Source organism: Sturnira hondurensis, unplaced genomic scaffold (genome assembly GCF_014824575.4).
Source record: "Sturnira hondurensis isolate 20B ecotype Veracruz unplaced genomic scaffold, ASM1482457v3 Scaffold0011253, whole genome shotgun sequence".
Classification (NCBI taxonomy): Eukaryota; Metazoa; Chordata; class Mammalia; order Chiroptera; family Phyllostomidae; genus Sturnira; species Sturnira hondurensis.
Window position 1 is genome coordinate 268442 of NW_028083884.1, and position 14569 is coordinate 283010.

The following is a 14569-nucleotide window of genomic DNA, read 5'->3' on the forward strand; positions in this document are numbered from 1 at the left end:
GGCCCACAGCCCATCCACTCAGGGTCCACTGACCTCAGTCCTTGGTCCAGCCCCAGGCTGCAGGCTCCCTCGCCATCAGTAGCAATGCTTCTGGGCTAGCAAAACTCCCTGAGACACCTGAGAAGCCTTGTGACACCCAGCGTCTCACTTGGCCACCTCCTTGTTTGATGGCTCTCCAGGTGGACTCAGAACGTGTGTGGCAGAGAGGAAGAGGACTTCTCAGAGAATCATGCGTGACCTCCCGTGAATAAGCCATGTTACCAAATGTGAGGCGGATCACCCCTGAGCAGGGAGTGCAGGGCGGCCGAGTACCAGGCTGTGGATCACGTAGGGAACACTGTCCTGGAGAGAAACTTGGGGGACGCCCACAGGCAGGCCCTGCCGTGGCCCGAGGGTCCCAAGGCCTCATCAGTGAGCTGGCATCAATACACATGAGCTGGTGGCTTGTGTTGACCTCCCTCCCCCAGAACAATGGCTCATTGCATTATTTCTTTGGGGAGTTTCAGGCAAAACTGTGGGTCTTTGGCTCTAACCACTGGGTGATACCTGCTGCCTGCAACGTCCCAAACCCAGATCAAGGCCAAGGTGAGCCAGTGGTCTGGAGGTACACCCTTGGTGCCAGAACATGACAGGCAGTGTCACATGTGGAAATGGGGCGAATGCTCCCTACACTCTCTGTGTCCCGCCTTGTCACCAGGCCCACAGCAGCATGGCAGACACCCACAAGGCTGTCAGCCCCTTGGAAAACAGTTCCGTCAGCTCTGTCTGGAACCTCCCCCCACTGGACTGCAGCTGAAAGCTGGGTGACCAGGTGCACAACCACTCACAGCCGCTCGTGAAGGCACCCTCCCTCCCAGCAAATAAGCTCCCACAAGTAGAGACCTGGCTGGCTCGTCGGGCACACCCACTGCATTGGGCCTCACCTGGCTCTGGCTGCATCACAGCGAATTCTTTTATTCTTTCATTTGCACAGAGCTCTATCTTTACATATCATCCTGTATTCATTTCCGGTGCCTGCACCAACCAGTTACCACAGGCTGAGGGGCCTAAAATAGCACATGTTTGTCGTCTTACAGTTCTGGAGGCCAGAGGTCAAGATCCAGGTATGGGCAGGGCTAGCCTGGGGGGCTCTCAGGGACAGCCTGCCCCCTTGCCTCCTCTAACCTCTGGGGACAGCTGGCGGTGGCCACATCACCTCAGTCTCTGCTTCCACTGCCTCTGTGATCTGCTGCCTCCCTCTCACAGGGACCTCTGTGGTCACCTCTTTCCGCCTCTAAATCCTTAACTTAATCACACCTGCAAAATCCCTTTTGCCATGCAAAGCAATGCTCCCAGGTTCCGGGGATTAGGGCCCTGGGGATCTTTGGGGCCATTATTCTGTCGACTGCACCTCTCCATCCATCCCCTCATTTCCTGTTCTCAATGGCTCTGTGAGGGTGGGAAACTGAAGCTCGGGAAGGTTAGGCCTGTGCTGAGAGCCACACAGCTGGAGAGCCGTAGGGAAGGGAAGGCGGATCCTTGCCGAATTGAAGAGATTATATAACAGCAAGAGGAGGACCAGGCACCTGCAAGGTGGGAGAGGCCTGCTTTTAGCTCTGTGATTTCTGCTCCTCCACGCACCCCAGCGGGACTTTGTTCTTCTTCTTTCTTTCAAGGGGTGAGAGTTGAGTGTCTGTCGAGGCAGACAGGAAACACCTGCAGACAGACAGTCCCAGTTCAAGGAGTGACCCATGTGAGAAGACAGAGCGAGGCAGGCCACAGCTGGGTCCTGGTCTTTACGGCAGTTCAAAGGTTGCTCGCACCACATGTGCAAACGTGGTCTGTTAAATGATTTTCGCAACGAAGCCATGAGTTAGTAAGAAACTTCCTGCTCCTTAAGGACACCCAGCGTGTGTGTGTGTCCCATATCCCGGGGACCTTCAGCCTTGACTGAACAGCCCGGAGGAAGGGAAGGAAATGGAACTCATCTCTTTGGCTCTTACCCAATAGAAAAAAGGCTCCAGAGCAATATAATTTTGTCTTAAATAAGGTATTGCCAGCTCACTATGTAGTTCGTGTGGGAGCGGGGCAGCAACCATAATTCCTCCCCTGGGCATCCCTAACGCACAGTCCCACCTGCCTGCGATGAAACGTGCTCAGGCCACAGGGAGACATCGAGTGACTCGTCGGGGAAGCCACGCCGTTGGCCGTGCTGTTCAGAGATGCGGAGATTACAGAGAAGTTAATCACTGTGTGGGAGACTCGCCGAGCTCTTTCGGGAGCGCGCCAGGCGCGCACACGACCACTCCCCCGCTGCCAGCTGCAGTTCCGAGCAAGATGCCCGGCTTTCTGCTGCCTTTCCTGGACCAGGCGCCGGAGCTCTCCTCTACGAAAGGGCGTCCAGGAGGAAGGCAGGCCCCTTTCTTTGGGTGAGAAGCCGGTCAGGGGAAGATGTCTCGGGGAGGCCAAGAAACCAGGGAAGCCTGTTCGGTGAAGTCAAGGGGGAAGTGGTGTCTTTGCTGCCTCTCACATCAGCTCAGGGAGGATCATCCCGCCTCTCACACGGGTCAGCTGCCGGCTGGTGGGGAGTGGCTGGGGCCTGGACGAGCGGCAGGCGCCTCAGCGCTGGTGGGACGATCAACTGTGACACCCGTTTTCAGAGAGCAACTTGACATCGAATCGAAGTCACACATGTCTTTGGAACCATCGGCTTCATATTAAAATATATTTAAAATATGCATATGTTAATCGGATCATATATACATTGAGAAATTGATTTGTTTACCAAAGTACCAGGACATTCTGGGAATCTCGGCACTCGAATGCTCGGTCGGTAGCTTCTTGGTAGTTGCACAGTGTACAGTGGAGCCGCATTCTAACTCCTGCGGGTGGACTTCTAAGGTCAGGTCGACGTTTTGTATCATAAACAGGGCTGCAAAGAACACCTTTGTAGCTAAATCGCCGGCTGTTTTGTGGATTTTGTTTTTATTGGTATAAATACCTAAAGTGGATTTGTGTAATTGAAAGGGGATGTATTTCTCCAGTATCTATCGCTGGGAGACACAACCTCCTACCCCACCCCAAATGTAGTGGCTTAAAACAACAATTAATCAGCTCTTATGGTTGTAAGGGAGAAATAAGTTCCTTGCGGTGTGACCTCCTTCTGAAGTCATTCACAGGGCTGCATTCGGCCGGAGGGTCCACTGGGCTGGAAGCTTCCAGGTGGACCTGCTCACATTCCTGGCACTCACCGAATTCCTCCGGTTTTTCCCCTCGTGGCCTCTTGCCCCCCAGCAGGCCCATCCGGGGCTGCCCCTCAGGGACCCAGGGTTCCCAGAGCATAACAACAGCAGAAGTGGCAAGGCCCAGACTTCGGACTCCCACGAAACTGCTTTTGCCACATTCTATTACACAAAGCAAGCCCCAGGGCCCGCCCAGATTCAGGAGGGCGGAGAAACGGACTCTGTCTCCCGATGGGTGGAGCACCAGGCCAAGGGGCGTGGCCTCAGGGGGGCGGAGTCGCAGGGGCGGTGGTCACAGGGATCTCTACCTCAGTGGTTCACTTCCTAAACTCTTTTCTGTGCTGCCACACGGTCCCCAGAAAGGCGACACCACTTCCCACTGCCGCCCGCCAGGGTCCTTTGGGAATATTAATTTTAAAACAAATGGGCGCAGTCTCTTCCGAAAGAGTACACACGGTATGTGAGAGCAGAGCAGCATTCTGCCCCAAGTGGCCACAGCGGTCTTCCTGGGTGGCAACTGGGGGCCTGGCAGCGCGGCAGGCATTCCCTCGGGGCAGCGGGGGCGTGGACGGAGTGGACCAGCTCGATATCTCTCTCAGTCTCTGGGCTTGGCCCCCCTCCCCACCCTGTCACTCCTGGGCAAGGCCCTCACCTCTCTCCAGCTCACAACAAAGGCTACTTCTTAAAAAAAATATATATGTATTTTGAGAGAGAGGGGAAAGGAGGGAGAAGAAGAGGGAGAGAAACATCAATCAGTTGCCTTGCACACCCGCCAACAGGGGGCCTGGCCTGAAACCCGGGCATGTGCCCTGACCAGGAATCGAACCTTCAACCTTCCAGTTCACAGGCTGGTGCTCAGTCCACTGAGCCACAGCAGCCAGGGCCAAACACTTCTGAAGTATGCACATTCCCACACTGCCCGTCCCCACTCCTTTTGCCACATGTCATTCAGAATGTCTTTTACAAAATGTGAATTTCATCAGGATGGACTCAGCTCTCAAACCCTTCAGTCTCCTTGCTGCTCTAGAGAAAGAGACCCAAGTCCCTCACATGGCCTCCAGGTTCCTGCAAGGTCTGACCCACCCAGTCACTTCTGCTGGCTCTGCTGGCCCTGGCCACCCGGGCCTCTTCCCTGCCTTCTGAAGGTGCCAGGCTCCCCGGCACCTGTTGTTGGGGCTTGGATCTTATCCAGACCCCCCAACCCCTCCACTTTTTATTTTTAGCAGCTTCACTGAGATCTAATTCACATATCATACAACTCGCCCACTGAACAGTTTTGTGGTTTTTAGCATATTTGCAGAGTATGGCATTCCTTCTCAAAAGACTGAAGACTATTCTGCTACCTGGAGAGACTGCATTTTGTTTATCCATTCATCAGTCAGTGGACACTTTGTTTTCACCTTTTGGCTACTATGCTGCTACAAACACTCATGTACGAGTTCCTGTGTGGATGTGTTTGCATTTCTCTTGGGTGTCCACCCAGCGGCCCGACAGGTGGCAACTCCTATGTTTTGGCATTTGAGGGACTGCCAGGATGTCTTCCACAGAGGCTGCACCCTGTCGCATCCTCAGGGCAGCGTGCCAGGGCTCCGCTTTCTCCACCCCAAACATGCTTCAGTACCACTGCTCCTTCAGCTCTCAGCCTCGGCGGCACCTCCCTGGTGAGGGCCCTCCTTGGGGACAGGTCAGCTTCTTAGCTTCACGTTCCCGGGGAACTGGGCTCCCTCTCCTCGGGTGCCCAGGCACCTGAAGTACGGCCATCCCATCCACACTGTCTCTCTGCACGTGGTGGGCTCTGAGGGGCAGGGCCTGTCTTGTTCACCTTTGAAGCCCTAACCCAGGCCAGCCCCACAGCAGCCTCCCACTAGAAATCCGTGCAATGAATGAATGAGTCAGGGCATGAAAGCACAAAGGGCACGTGACTCATGCAAAGTCACAAAGCACAAAGTGCCACAGAAGTAAGAGGAGCCCTTTGTCCTATATCCGCCCTGCTCAATGTAGTAGTCACGAGCCAAGTGTGGCCGCTGAGCATTTGAAATGTGGCCCCTGCAACGGAGAATTTAACTTGTTAATTTTATTTCATTTTAATCTATTTGAATTTAAATAAGCATTGGTCCAGGTAGAGGGGGGCAGGTAACAGTGATCCCCTGATATAGAATAGAAGTGTTTGCTTCCCTGGCACAAGAACCTTCCTTTACCCCAACATGGCCTCTCCGAGCCCCCGGGGAGGTGGCTGTCACCCAGAAGTCCTGGAGGATGTTTGGAGTGGCTCCAGGCAGAGCCTCAGGTGTGCCTGGCCACCGTGGTGACACCACTACTCCAGAGCCTGGGAAGAGACAAGAGGCTCGGGGTTCTGAAGGGTTTCCAGGATCGGAAGGGACCAGGTCCTCATTTCAAGGTGGGTCCTAATGTCACCCTGTTCCTTCTAATTGCACCTGTGGCTATTTAAATTTAAATACATTAAAAGGAACTGTGTAAATTTAATACAATTGCTTAATCATGCCAACCACATTTCAAGTGCTCAGTGACCACCATACTGGACAGGGTGGATACAGGATATGCCTATCACTGCAGAAAGTTCTGTTGGACAGAGCTGTCCCCGAGGTTTCCCTCATGGCATTTCTCCCCTCTCCGTCTCCTCTGGGAGTACCTGCCCTCCCTGCCCCTGAGCTCTCAAGGCCTAGGGGCCTGTAGGCCAGGCCCCAGTGTAATAATGGGGCCCAGGGCTTTCCCCCATCCAGTCCCCCGGGAAGCCCACTCTTCTCCCAGCAGCCCAGCAAGCCCCGCCCCTTCCACTTCTCATCCTAGGCTTATAGGCGCAAAAATGTCCTCTCTCCTCTTGGTGCTACCAAAATATCAGTCTCAGGGTACAAAACTCTCTAAAAAGGGGCAATGAAAGAGGTAATTCTTACTCTTTCTAATTCATTCTCATTCTGAGGATCCCACGGGAAAATAAGACACCATTCAGTCCTTGCCCTGGTCCTCCCACTTCCGGTTCGTAGGTTCAATCACCGAGTCTTGTTCTTCTCCACTCCCAGAATCAGAGGACTCGATGATCGCAGCTGGAAATGTCCACCAAGAACACCTTGTTTGACCTCTCCGTTTTGCAAAGCAGACGAGGCCCCCAGAAGGAGGAGGACGTGCCCAAGATCACAAGGCATCCACCCTGGACAAGTACGAAATGACTCCAAGCAGCAAGGGAGGAAGAGGAATAAGCTGTATTAAGTGCTTACAGCATGGGGTGATTTAAATTTGACATGTACCACAGGTTTTATTGCCGACCTTGGTGTGGGCTCTGAGGCTCAAGAGGTGAGGTGACTTCTCTAAGACCGCACAGCTAGTGCGGAGCAAACCCGACTCCAGCCCTCGGGTGCCTGAGCTCAGGACTCACTAGAGCTGCTGTGCGCAGAGTGAGTCCTGGGCACTGTGGGTGGAGGGGAGGATGGGGTGGGGTGGGCCAGGGAGCAGGGGGTGAGAGGAGCACACAGAGAGCGTCATGGGTACGGCACATGAGACGCCTAGCTGACGAGCCTTCGTGGTCACCGCTTTGGGTTTTGTGACTGTAGGTTTCAAATGCTAGTCTAAGACATTTTCACTGGTAAGAAGGGCTTGTTGGGTCATCTGAAGGGTTCGTATCTCATAACATACTTTCCAAGTTCAGAGCTTTTATGATGTCCACACTGCAGATGTGTGAATGACTCAGCCTCACCTGGAATATACAGAGAAGTTCACTCAACCACTAAGCCAGGAGGACTCAGTGCCACAAGATGGGCTTTATGTGGCGAATTCTTCCACTGAACTGCTGGTTCTCATTTTTGAGGCAGCGCTCGCCCCCTAGTGGAAAGCGCTGGACCCTCTGGATTAAAGTGAGCGGATCACCCACAGGAGGGTGCCTCATTTAGGTTATTTCATATTCTAGAAATTTGGTTTTAAAAATAAAATCAGCCAAAGTGGTGAGAGAGATTCACGGGTTGGTTGTTAGTTGTTATTGTTGTTGTTGCTTTTTAAGATTTTATTTATTTATTTTTTAGAGACAGGGAGGGAAAAAGAGAGAGAGACACATTGATGTCAATGTGATGTTGCCTCTCATACGCCCCCTACAGGGGACCTGGCCCACAACCTAGGCATGTGCCCTGACTGGGAATTGAACCGGCGGCCCCTTCCTTTGCAGGCTGGCACTCAGTCTACGGAGCCACACGAGCCAGGGCTGTTGTTTTGTTTTGTTTGGGGGCTTGGGGTAAGGAAGACAATCCAGTGTGTGGGTGCAGCTGGAAACCCTGTCATGACATTGACATTTTCAGATTGCAGTCTTCTCTGGGTGGGACTGCAGACCTCCCACCTCCCACTCCCAGTGTCTCCCAGACTGCAGATCCGCCTCTTGAAGTTGGGGACCCAGCATTTGCTTTGTACCAGTTCCCTCGTGATTCTGACAAGTGTAGCCCCGGAGGCCGGGGTTAGAGATGAGCCTGCTCTCGGCTGTTTAAACGTCCCCCATGTACCATTTCCCACTGCTTGGCCGCCTGCGTGGACATTCCCCATCCTCCAAGGCCCACGCGTGTGTGTGTCCTCAGTGAGACCACCCACACTCTGTGCCAGTGCCCTCATTGGAATTAAATGTGGTTTCACATTTGATAGCCCCTGCATAGCATGAACCAGAAGACCCCAGAAGCTCGGAGCATGGTTCTGTCGAATGTATAGTGGGTATTTAACACGTACTTGAATTAAACACCCCTAAGCCTTTCCCCTTTTCTCAGGGGGCCCTGTGGTTGGTCCTCCGAGGCCTAGTACTTGGAGAAGCCTTGGACTCATAAAGGCCTTGCTCTCTGGGGCTCAGCTTCCTCTCTCACCAGACGTGGATACCTTACCCTACCTTATGGGGGGTTGGAGGAATTCAGTGAGAGGGTACATGTCAAGGGCCTAAGGGGTCAGAGGTGCTTAGTAAGCATCTTCCAACCAGATCTGCCACTCTGGCTCCTTGGGCCCCCCCAACCCCGTTTCCCCACCCCCACCACCTTGTGCAAGGAGGTAGAAATGGTATCAAGTTACCTTACTTTTTCTAGACCACAGGGTTCCACTTAAAATGGCTGATGGTCAGTCACTCTGAACCTTATCATTGCTTCCTTCTCTTCCTACCTCTTGTTCTGGCTGAGTCCACAGGGACCACAGCCAGGTGTGTGATCCATGCCCTCCACCTGCCCCACCAGTGAGAGGGTGTTATTACTGCTGGTGCTCCCATCAAAGAGCCCAGAGGGTGTGAGAAAACAGGGTGGGGCTCCAGCTGTTTGGGGGTCAGTGACAGCAGGTGGGCTCTTGGTTCAGGTGCTTTCTGCCCCAAAGCAATGCAAATGGGGGCGCCATGGTCAAAGTCACATGTTGAAACCTAACCCCCAAAAGTGATGGTACTGGAAGATGGGCCTTCAGGAGGGTGGGGCCTTCGGAAGGGTAGAGCCCTCACGAGTGGGATTAGCGCCTTTATAAAAGAGGCCTCGGCAAGCCCCCCCTGGCCCTTGTCCTGCCCTGTGAGGACACAGTGGAAAGTGGGCCAGCGGGGAACCAGGAAGCGGGCCCTCCCCAGACACCAAGCTGCGTCTGCCAGCATCTCGGGCTTGGGCTTGCAGGCTCCAGAATGGTGAGTCATACGTTTCTGCCGGTTATAAACCGCCCCATGGCTTAGTCTGGAAAAGACCGAGACAATGGGCAAAAGTTCTGCCGAGCCCTCGCTGCCTAGGAAAGTCAGCCGAATCCTGGAGTCAGTCGTCCTTTCATGTCACTTTATTGTCTTTTATGCAGACTGTGGGAAGAAAAAAAATTCCGCAGATTCTTCTGGAAATTGTCGAAATCGTCAAGACACTGGGAAGATGAATGAAAAACTTACATAGATCGGGCTTCCCACAGTTTGGACTTTCAAGACCTAAAAGATGAAGCAAAATAGAGCAACTGAGGCTTTTACAACAAGCACAAGTGGCCCCTGAAGGCAGAAGAGGGAGGCCTGCACAGTGTTTGCGCTCAGCTCTGGCTGCACATTAGAGTCACTGAGAAAAAGCCTCCAAAATAAACTTTAAAAAAATGTACGTGTGACTTAAATATGGTAAAGTGCACAGATGTAAAGGGGACTGCTTGGTGAATTTTCACAAGTAAGTGCTCCTGCGTGGCCACCACCCTGGGCACAATGACGACCCCTTCAGACCCAGGGGAACTGCCCTTGGGTGGAACTGCCCACTCCCACCTCTGCAAAAGACAGGACTCTTCGGATTTCTAACATCATAGAGAATAACTGGGGAAGCTATAAAAGATACTGATACCTGGACGCCACCATGAAATACCTGGTCTTGCCTGGGTGGCACACAGCCCCGAGGACTTGGCAAAGGCCGGGCGATTCTGATGACAGCCAGGACTGAGAATTTCACTCTCCGGTTGAAGACCAAGCCCCAGTCCACATAAGAGCAGCATGGGAAGCCTGACCTCCCAGGACTCACAACCCTGAGCTCCTCCTAAGGACTACAGACAGGCTCTTGGGCAGTTTCTGGATGGCTGCTATCAGGAGCCAGGCCGGGTACCAAAGTACCTGGAGGCTGGTGTGGCCCGTGGAGGCGGGTGGGCAGGGCCATGGGTTTCAGCAGAAGTGACGGGTGATATCCAGCCAAGAGTGGAAGTGGGGGGAGCAAACCTCTCCTCGTCTGGGAAAACACCCTTTGACATTTATAAAATGGATCTGGTGTAGGCCCTGGCTGGTGTAGCTCAGTGGATTGAGCGCTGGCCTGCGAACTAGAGGATCAAGGTTCGATTCCCAGTCAGGGCACATGCCTGGGTTGTAGTCCAGTTCCCTGCAGGCCAACTCCCAGCAGGGGACGCACAAAAGGCAACCATACATTGATGTTTCTCTCCCTCTCTCCTTCCCCTCTAAAGATAAATAAATAAATAAAATCTTTAAAAAAAAATGGATCTGGTGTGATCTCCGTCAGGCAGTGTGCTTTGGATTACATTTTCCTGTGTCCCCAGCTTCCCATTCCAGATTTCCATTTCTCACTATTCCAAGCTGTGATAATTCTTAAGAAACAGAGCAAGCTTTTCCTGTAGGTCCCATGAGACATGAAACCAGTGAATCGCCCCTTGCAACAGGATGCAGGCAAGAAAGAGCAAACATGAAATGAAAAGAGAAGAGAAAAGGCAAAGACTCACTTGGCTTTTGCAGGTGCGCCCCGCAAACCGGAACTTCTGCACGATCTGACCCGTGCTGAACTCCTGCCACTGGCTGTCCACCAGGGCCTGGGCTCGGATCTCGTACTTGACCAAGCGCTCCGCTCTCAGGCTAACGAGCCCATACTCACAGACGGAGGAGGGGAATTCCGTGTCTGTGTGCTTCATTCTCTGCAAGGAGGGAGATCGATCACCTTCAGTGGGCTGACCCGGGGTGACCCAGACTTAGGGACACCTGGCTCCTGGCACGTGGACCCCCCCGCAGGCTGCGTGTGGAGCGCTCCAGGGCATCTCCCCGGAATCTCATTTCCAGAGACGGGCTGCTGCTGAGTCATCCGCAAACTGCTGGCCAGTGGACTGGGGTTTGGCCGATCCAGAGACACATGGTAGAGTCGAGCTTATTGGATTAGAAGGTCTTCCCATCATTTTGCCAGAATTTCAAAACCAACATAGTGTTCGTAGGAGCATGTTGACTGGTATTGTTACACAGTCCGCCTCTTCCGACCAGTGAAAGTCATGATGTAGGGAGGGAAATCTCTGAGTCCCTGAAGACCAAGAACTGATCCAACGAAGAGACAGGACTCCAGGGCATGTAATGAGGTAGTGGCGATGCTGGGGCTAAAATTCGGGTCTCTTCACTCGTGCATTTATTCACTTATCCATGCGTGAGACAAACCCACCTCCCCTATATCCTGGGCACTGTGATTGGCGGTGATAGTAAAAGAGAGGAATAAAACTCAATTTCTCAAGTTGTTGAACACTTAGAGACTTATAAGGCAAATCCTAAGTGGGACATAGTGGTCCCTCACCATAGTTGTCATCATCATTGTCATCAACAAAGAGGGCTTATGTGTCAGGCCCTGTCCTAAGCCCTTTGCACAAGTTAATACATTAACACTCTGAACAACCCAGCGAGGTAAGTTCATGGGCTCGCCAGGCCTTTGACTCGTGACTCATTGCTCTTAAACCCAGTGCTCTCCTGCCTCTCCCCAACGTCCCGCAAGGGCACCCAGGTGAAGCCACTCACCCTCCTGTCTTCTCTGGGGTCCTGTCCCCTGCCCTGCTTTGTCACTCTACACGAGACCATTCCCTCTCTCCCTTGGGCCCTTCCTGTTACCTCCGCAGAGGAATGACCACCTACCTGTAAAGCATCACCCATCCCTCATGTGGGAACCTGAGATGAACTGAACCCCGTGTGGCGTCAAAGCAGACTTTAACCCCGGCTTTGCCAGGAGAGGCCGTGTGAACACAAAGACACTCAGTCTCCAGACCTTCACCTGTGAAATGGGCTGACACAGCAACCTCCCAAGACTGTTGCAGAAATCAAATGACATCACATCTATGAGAGTGATTAGCTCCAGGCTTACAACACATTCCGTGTTAGTTAATAAATAATGACTGAGCCATTCTTATTGATTCAGGATGAACTTGACTCTGAACCTACAGGGCTGTTTCAGAGACGTGCCATTCCTGTGCCCAGTCCTCCTCACCTGCATGTAAAAACTGTAAGATGTAGCATCGTTCCTGATTCCCTTTATCTCAAAGAAGAATCCATACACAGCGATCAGTTTTGAGTAAGTCGTGCACTCCTAAATTGGGAAAGAAACAACGAAGTGACGGAAAGAATCATCAGCATCGAAGGGCAAGACGCTATAGCAAAACAAATTCTAGCTGCAACAACAAAAGTGACTAATTTGAAAACTGACTTAAAACATAGTGGCCAGGAGGGTGGGGGAAGAAGGGTGTTACGGGGATAAACGGTCATGGAAAAAACACAATAAAAAACCCACAATAGCCATTCTAGTGTAGGAAGCACAGGACAAGGCACACTGCCGTCACTTCACAGATCCTACAGGTGACACTGTCACTTGCTCCACATGTCCTGCAGACCTTCCAAAGGAAGATTTTGCTCCTTTTTGATGAGTCTTCTACCTAAGGAACGCTCCCTACTCTGGGTATTGCAAGGTGTCCCGGCCGCTTTGTTTGCAGCCTGTCCAGGTGGGCAGTTCTCCGAGAGTAAGGGGCTGGGCCCGGCCCACCCAGGATGACCCAGAGCAGAGTCTGTGAAGACAGCCTCGGGGCCCCAAGTCCCTGACACACGAGGTGGCGTTAAAGAAGCCGGAGGAGAGCAGCAGTTACGAGGCGAGCTGTGTGTATCGGAGGCCGCCCCGAGTGCGGTCTCTGGCCCGCACGCTCCCCTGCTGGCTGAGTGACTGGGCGTCCTGCAGCCGAGCCTCCCAACCTGCGGTTACTTTGATTCCAGGGACCATCAAAGTGGCCGCTCAGAAGGGTTCACCCCCATAACCCTAAACCCGGGTTCAGGGGGTTTCTCTCCAGGAGCGGTTGGCATCCCTGTGTGTGGAGGGGAGAAGACAGCCCACTCACGCTAGCCTGCCCCGGCCTTTCCTGGCTTTCGAATGGAAACTCCTCGCTCCCTGTAAACCAGAGCTGTGGGTCACCCCGTGGGGATATTTTGGACGCACACGTCAGGTTACTGAATGGCCTCTCCCAGGCCCCTGTCTTGAGGACTTTATTTCCTGGGGGGTGGTGAGCCCACAGAAGAGACACCTGTAACTTCCTCTTCTGCCCTGGCCTTCCTACCAGAGGGAAGAAGTGATGCTTAGAAAGGTCCTTAAGCAAGTACATGAGGGGATGGCTTTTCCCTTTACTCAGGGCCAGCGGTCAGTACCTGGCTGAAGAGCAGCCCGAATCTCACAGCCTGGGTGTCGAAGTCCCTCGCGGGAACCATGTCGCCCCCACATTCCACCTGGAAAGGGAACACGCGCAGCTCGCCAGCCGCCTGACCCACGGACACCACCCTCACAGGCGCTCACTGACCCTCATCTCCCCACTGTGCTCGGAAGGGTGCCGTCCCGGATCCCACAGCCAGCCATTGCCCCAGGCCACACTGTCCACAGGAGACCTGCTTGGGGCCGGGGGCTGGGCTCACTGTTTTCAGAGAATGCGAAGACCACAACCAGAGAACGGCCCGGAGAAGCCTCACCGGGGAAGTACAATGTGTATGTAAGTAGCCTGATCATGAGGCAGGGAATGCTCACAGTCCTAAGGTCAAGAGTGAAGACGACCCCACATAGCCAGCTCCCCCTGCAGGCTGGGGTGCGATGGGGTGGATTCAGGAGTGTGACATTTGTAGCAGAGGGTAAAAGGAAGGAGGGGGGCAGGGTCAGAAGGACAGGAAGAGGGCAGTGGGGGACTTCCGGAGGTGTCCAGCCCTGGGGACGGTCCTCCCTCCGTGGCCCCACCCCTCCCGTCCCCTCCCTCCTCTCCCTTCCCCTGCTGTACCAAAGCACAGCTCTGAATCAGGTCTCAGAGAAGCACAGTCCCGTGGAGCCCTCATCTGCTGTGCAGGGGCCACGGAGTCCTGTGGTCCACACGTGACAATAGGAATTTGTTGAGCTGCACTAAATTTTAAGTAGTGACTCACACATCTTCAGAACTCACACACTGCCCTACTTCATTCCTAAAAATGCAAGATTGGGATCTCATAAGTACAACCATTTGCATAGACAATTCATCCAGGATGAAATGCCATGCGGAAAAATAGTCACATTGACCAGTAAGAAAGGAAATGCCCATTAAAAAATGAGAGGCCATGGTTCGCTTCTCAGTGAGGGAAGTTCTCAGAACGGACCTGAGAGAAACCGGCTGCATTGCCGAACACGTACAAAGCAAGGCACTCTCGTCAATGACTGAGGGGAGGAGAGTCGTTTAGTCCCAGGTTTGCTAATATGACTCAAGAACAAAAATGCACATTCCTTCTGGGGCCAGTATTTTCCACTCTTGAGAACCTCCTTTAAGAAACGGACTCTGAGTAGAGTAAACTAAACCATTATGCGCAAATATATTCACCATGCAGTCATTTAGAACAGCTCCCTGATAATTAGAAACACCATACGTTTTCCATGATAAAGGAAGGGCACAGTAGCGTTGGTAGCAGAACAGCCTCACGGTGGAAGGGTTTGCAGCCACGAAAGACAGTGTTCGTGAGCCGAGTTAATTGTGTTTTTAAAAAAAGGGGGAAAGGCAATCACATGCAATAAGATGTTGGCAATGGTTGTCTTTGGGCGAGGGGTCTGAGAGTAGGTAATTGGTATGCGTTTTCTTTTGTTCAACTTCTCGGCATTTGGAAA

The 14569-nt window shown here is 53.0% G+C and overlaps 1 protein-coding gene across 1 annotated transcript in view; it reads right to left on the reverse strand.

Annotated features, from left to right (window-relative positions):
* Positions 1–9020: 9020 nt before the first annotated feature.
* Positions 9021–14569, reverse strand: part of BTBD16 (BTB domain containing 16) — a 36950-nt gene continuing 31401 nt past the window's right edge. The window contains exons 13-16 of the mRNA XM_037059578.1: positions 13108–13185; positions 11909–12007; positions 10401–10589; positions 9021–9132 (exon numbers count right to left, since the gene is read on the reverse strand). Of these exons, the coding sequence (XP_036915473.1) occupies positions 9064–9132; positions 10401–10589; positions 11909–12007; positions 13108–13185 (435 nt within the window). The 3' untranslated portion in view covers positions 9021–9063. The remainder of the gene's footprint in view (positions 9133–10400; positions 10590–11908; positions 12008–13107; positions 13186–14569) is intronic.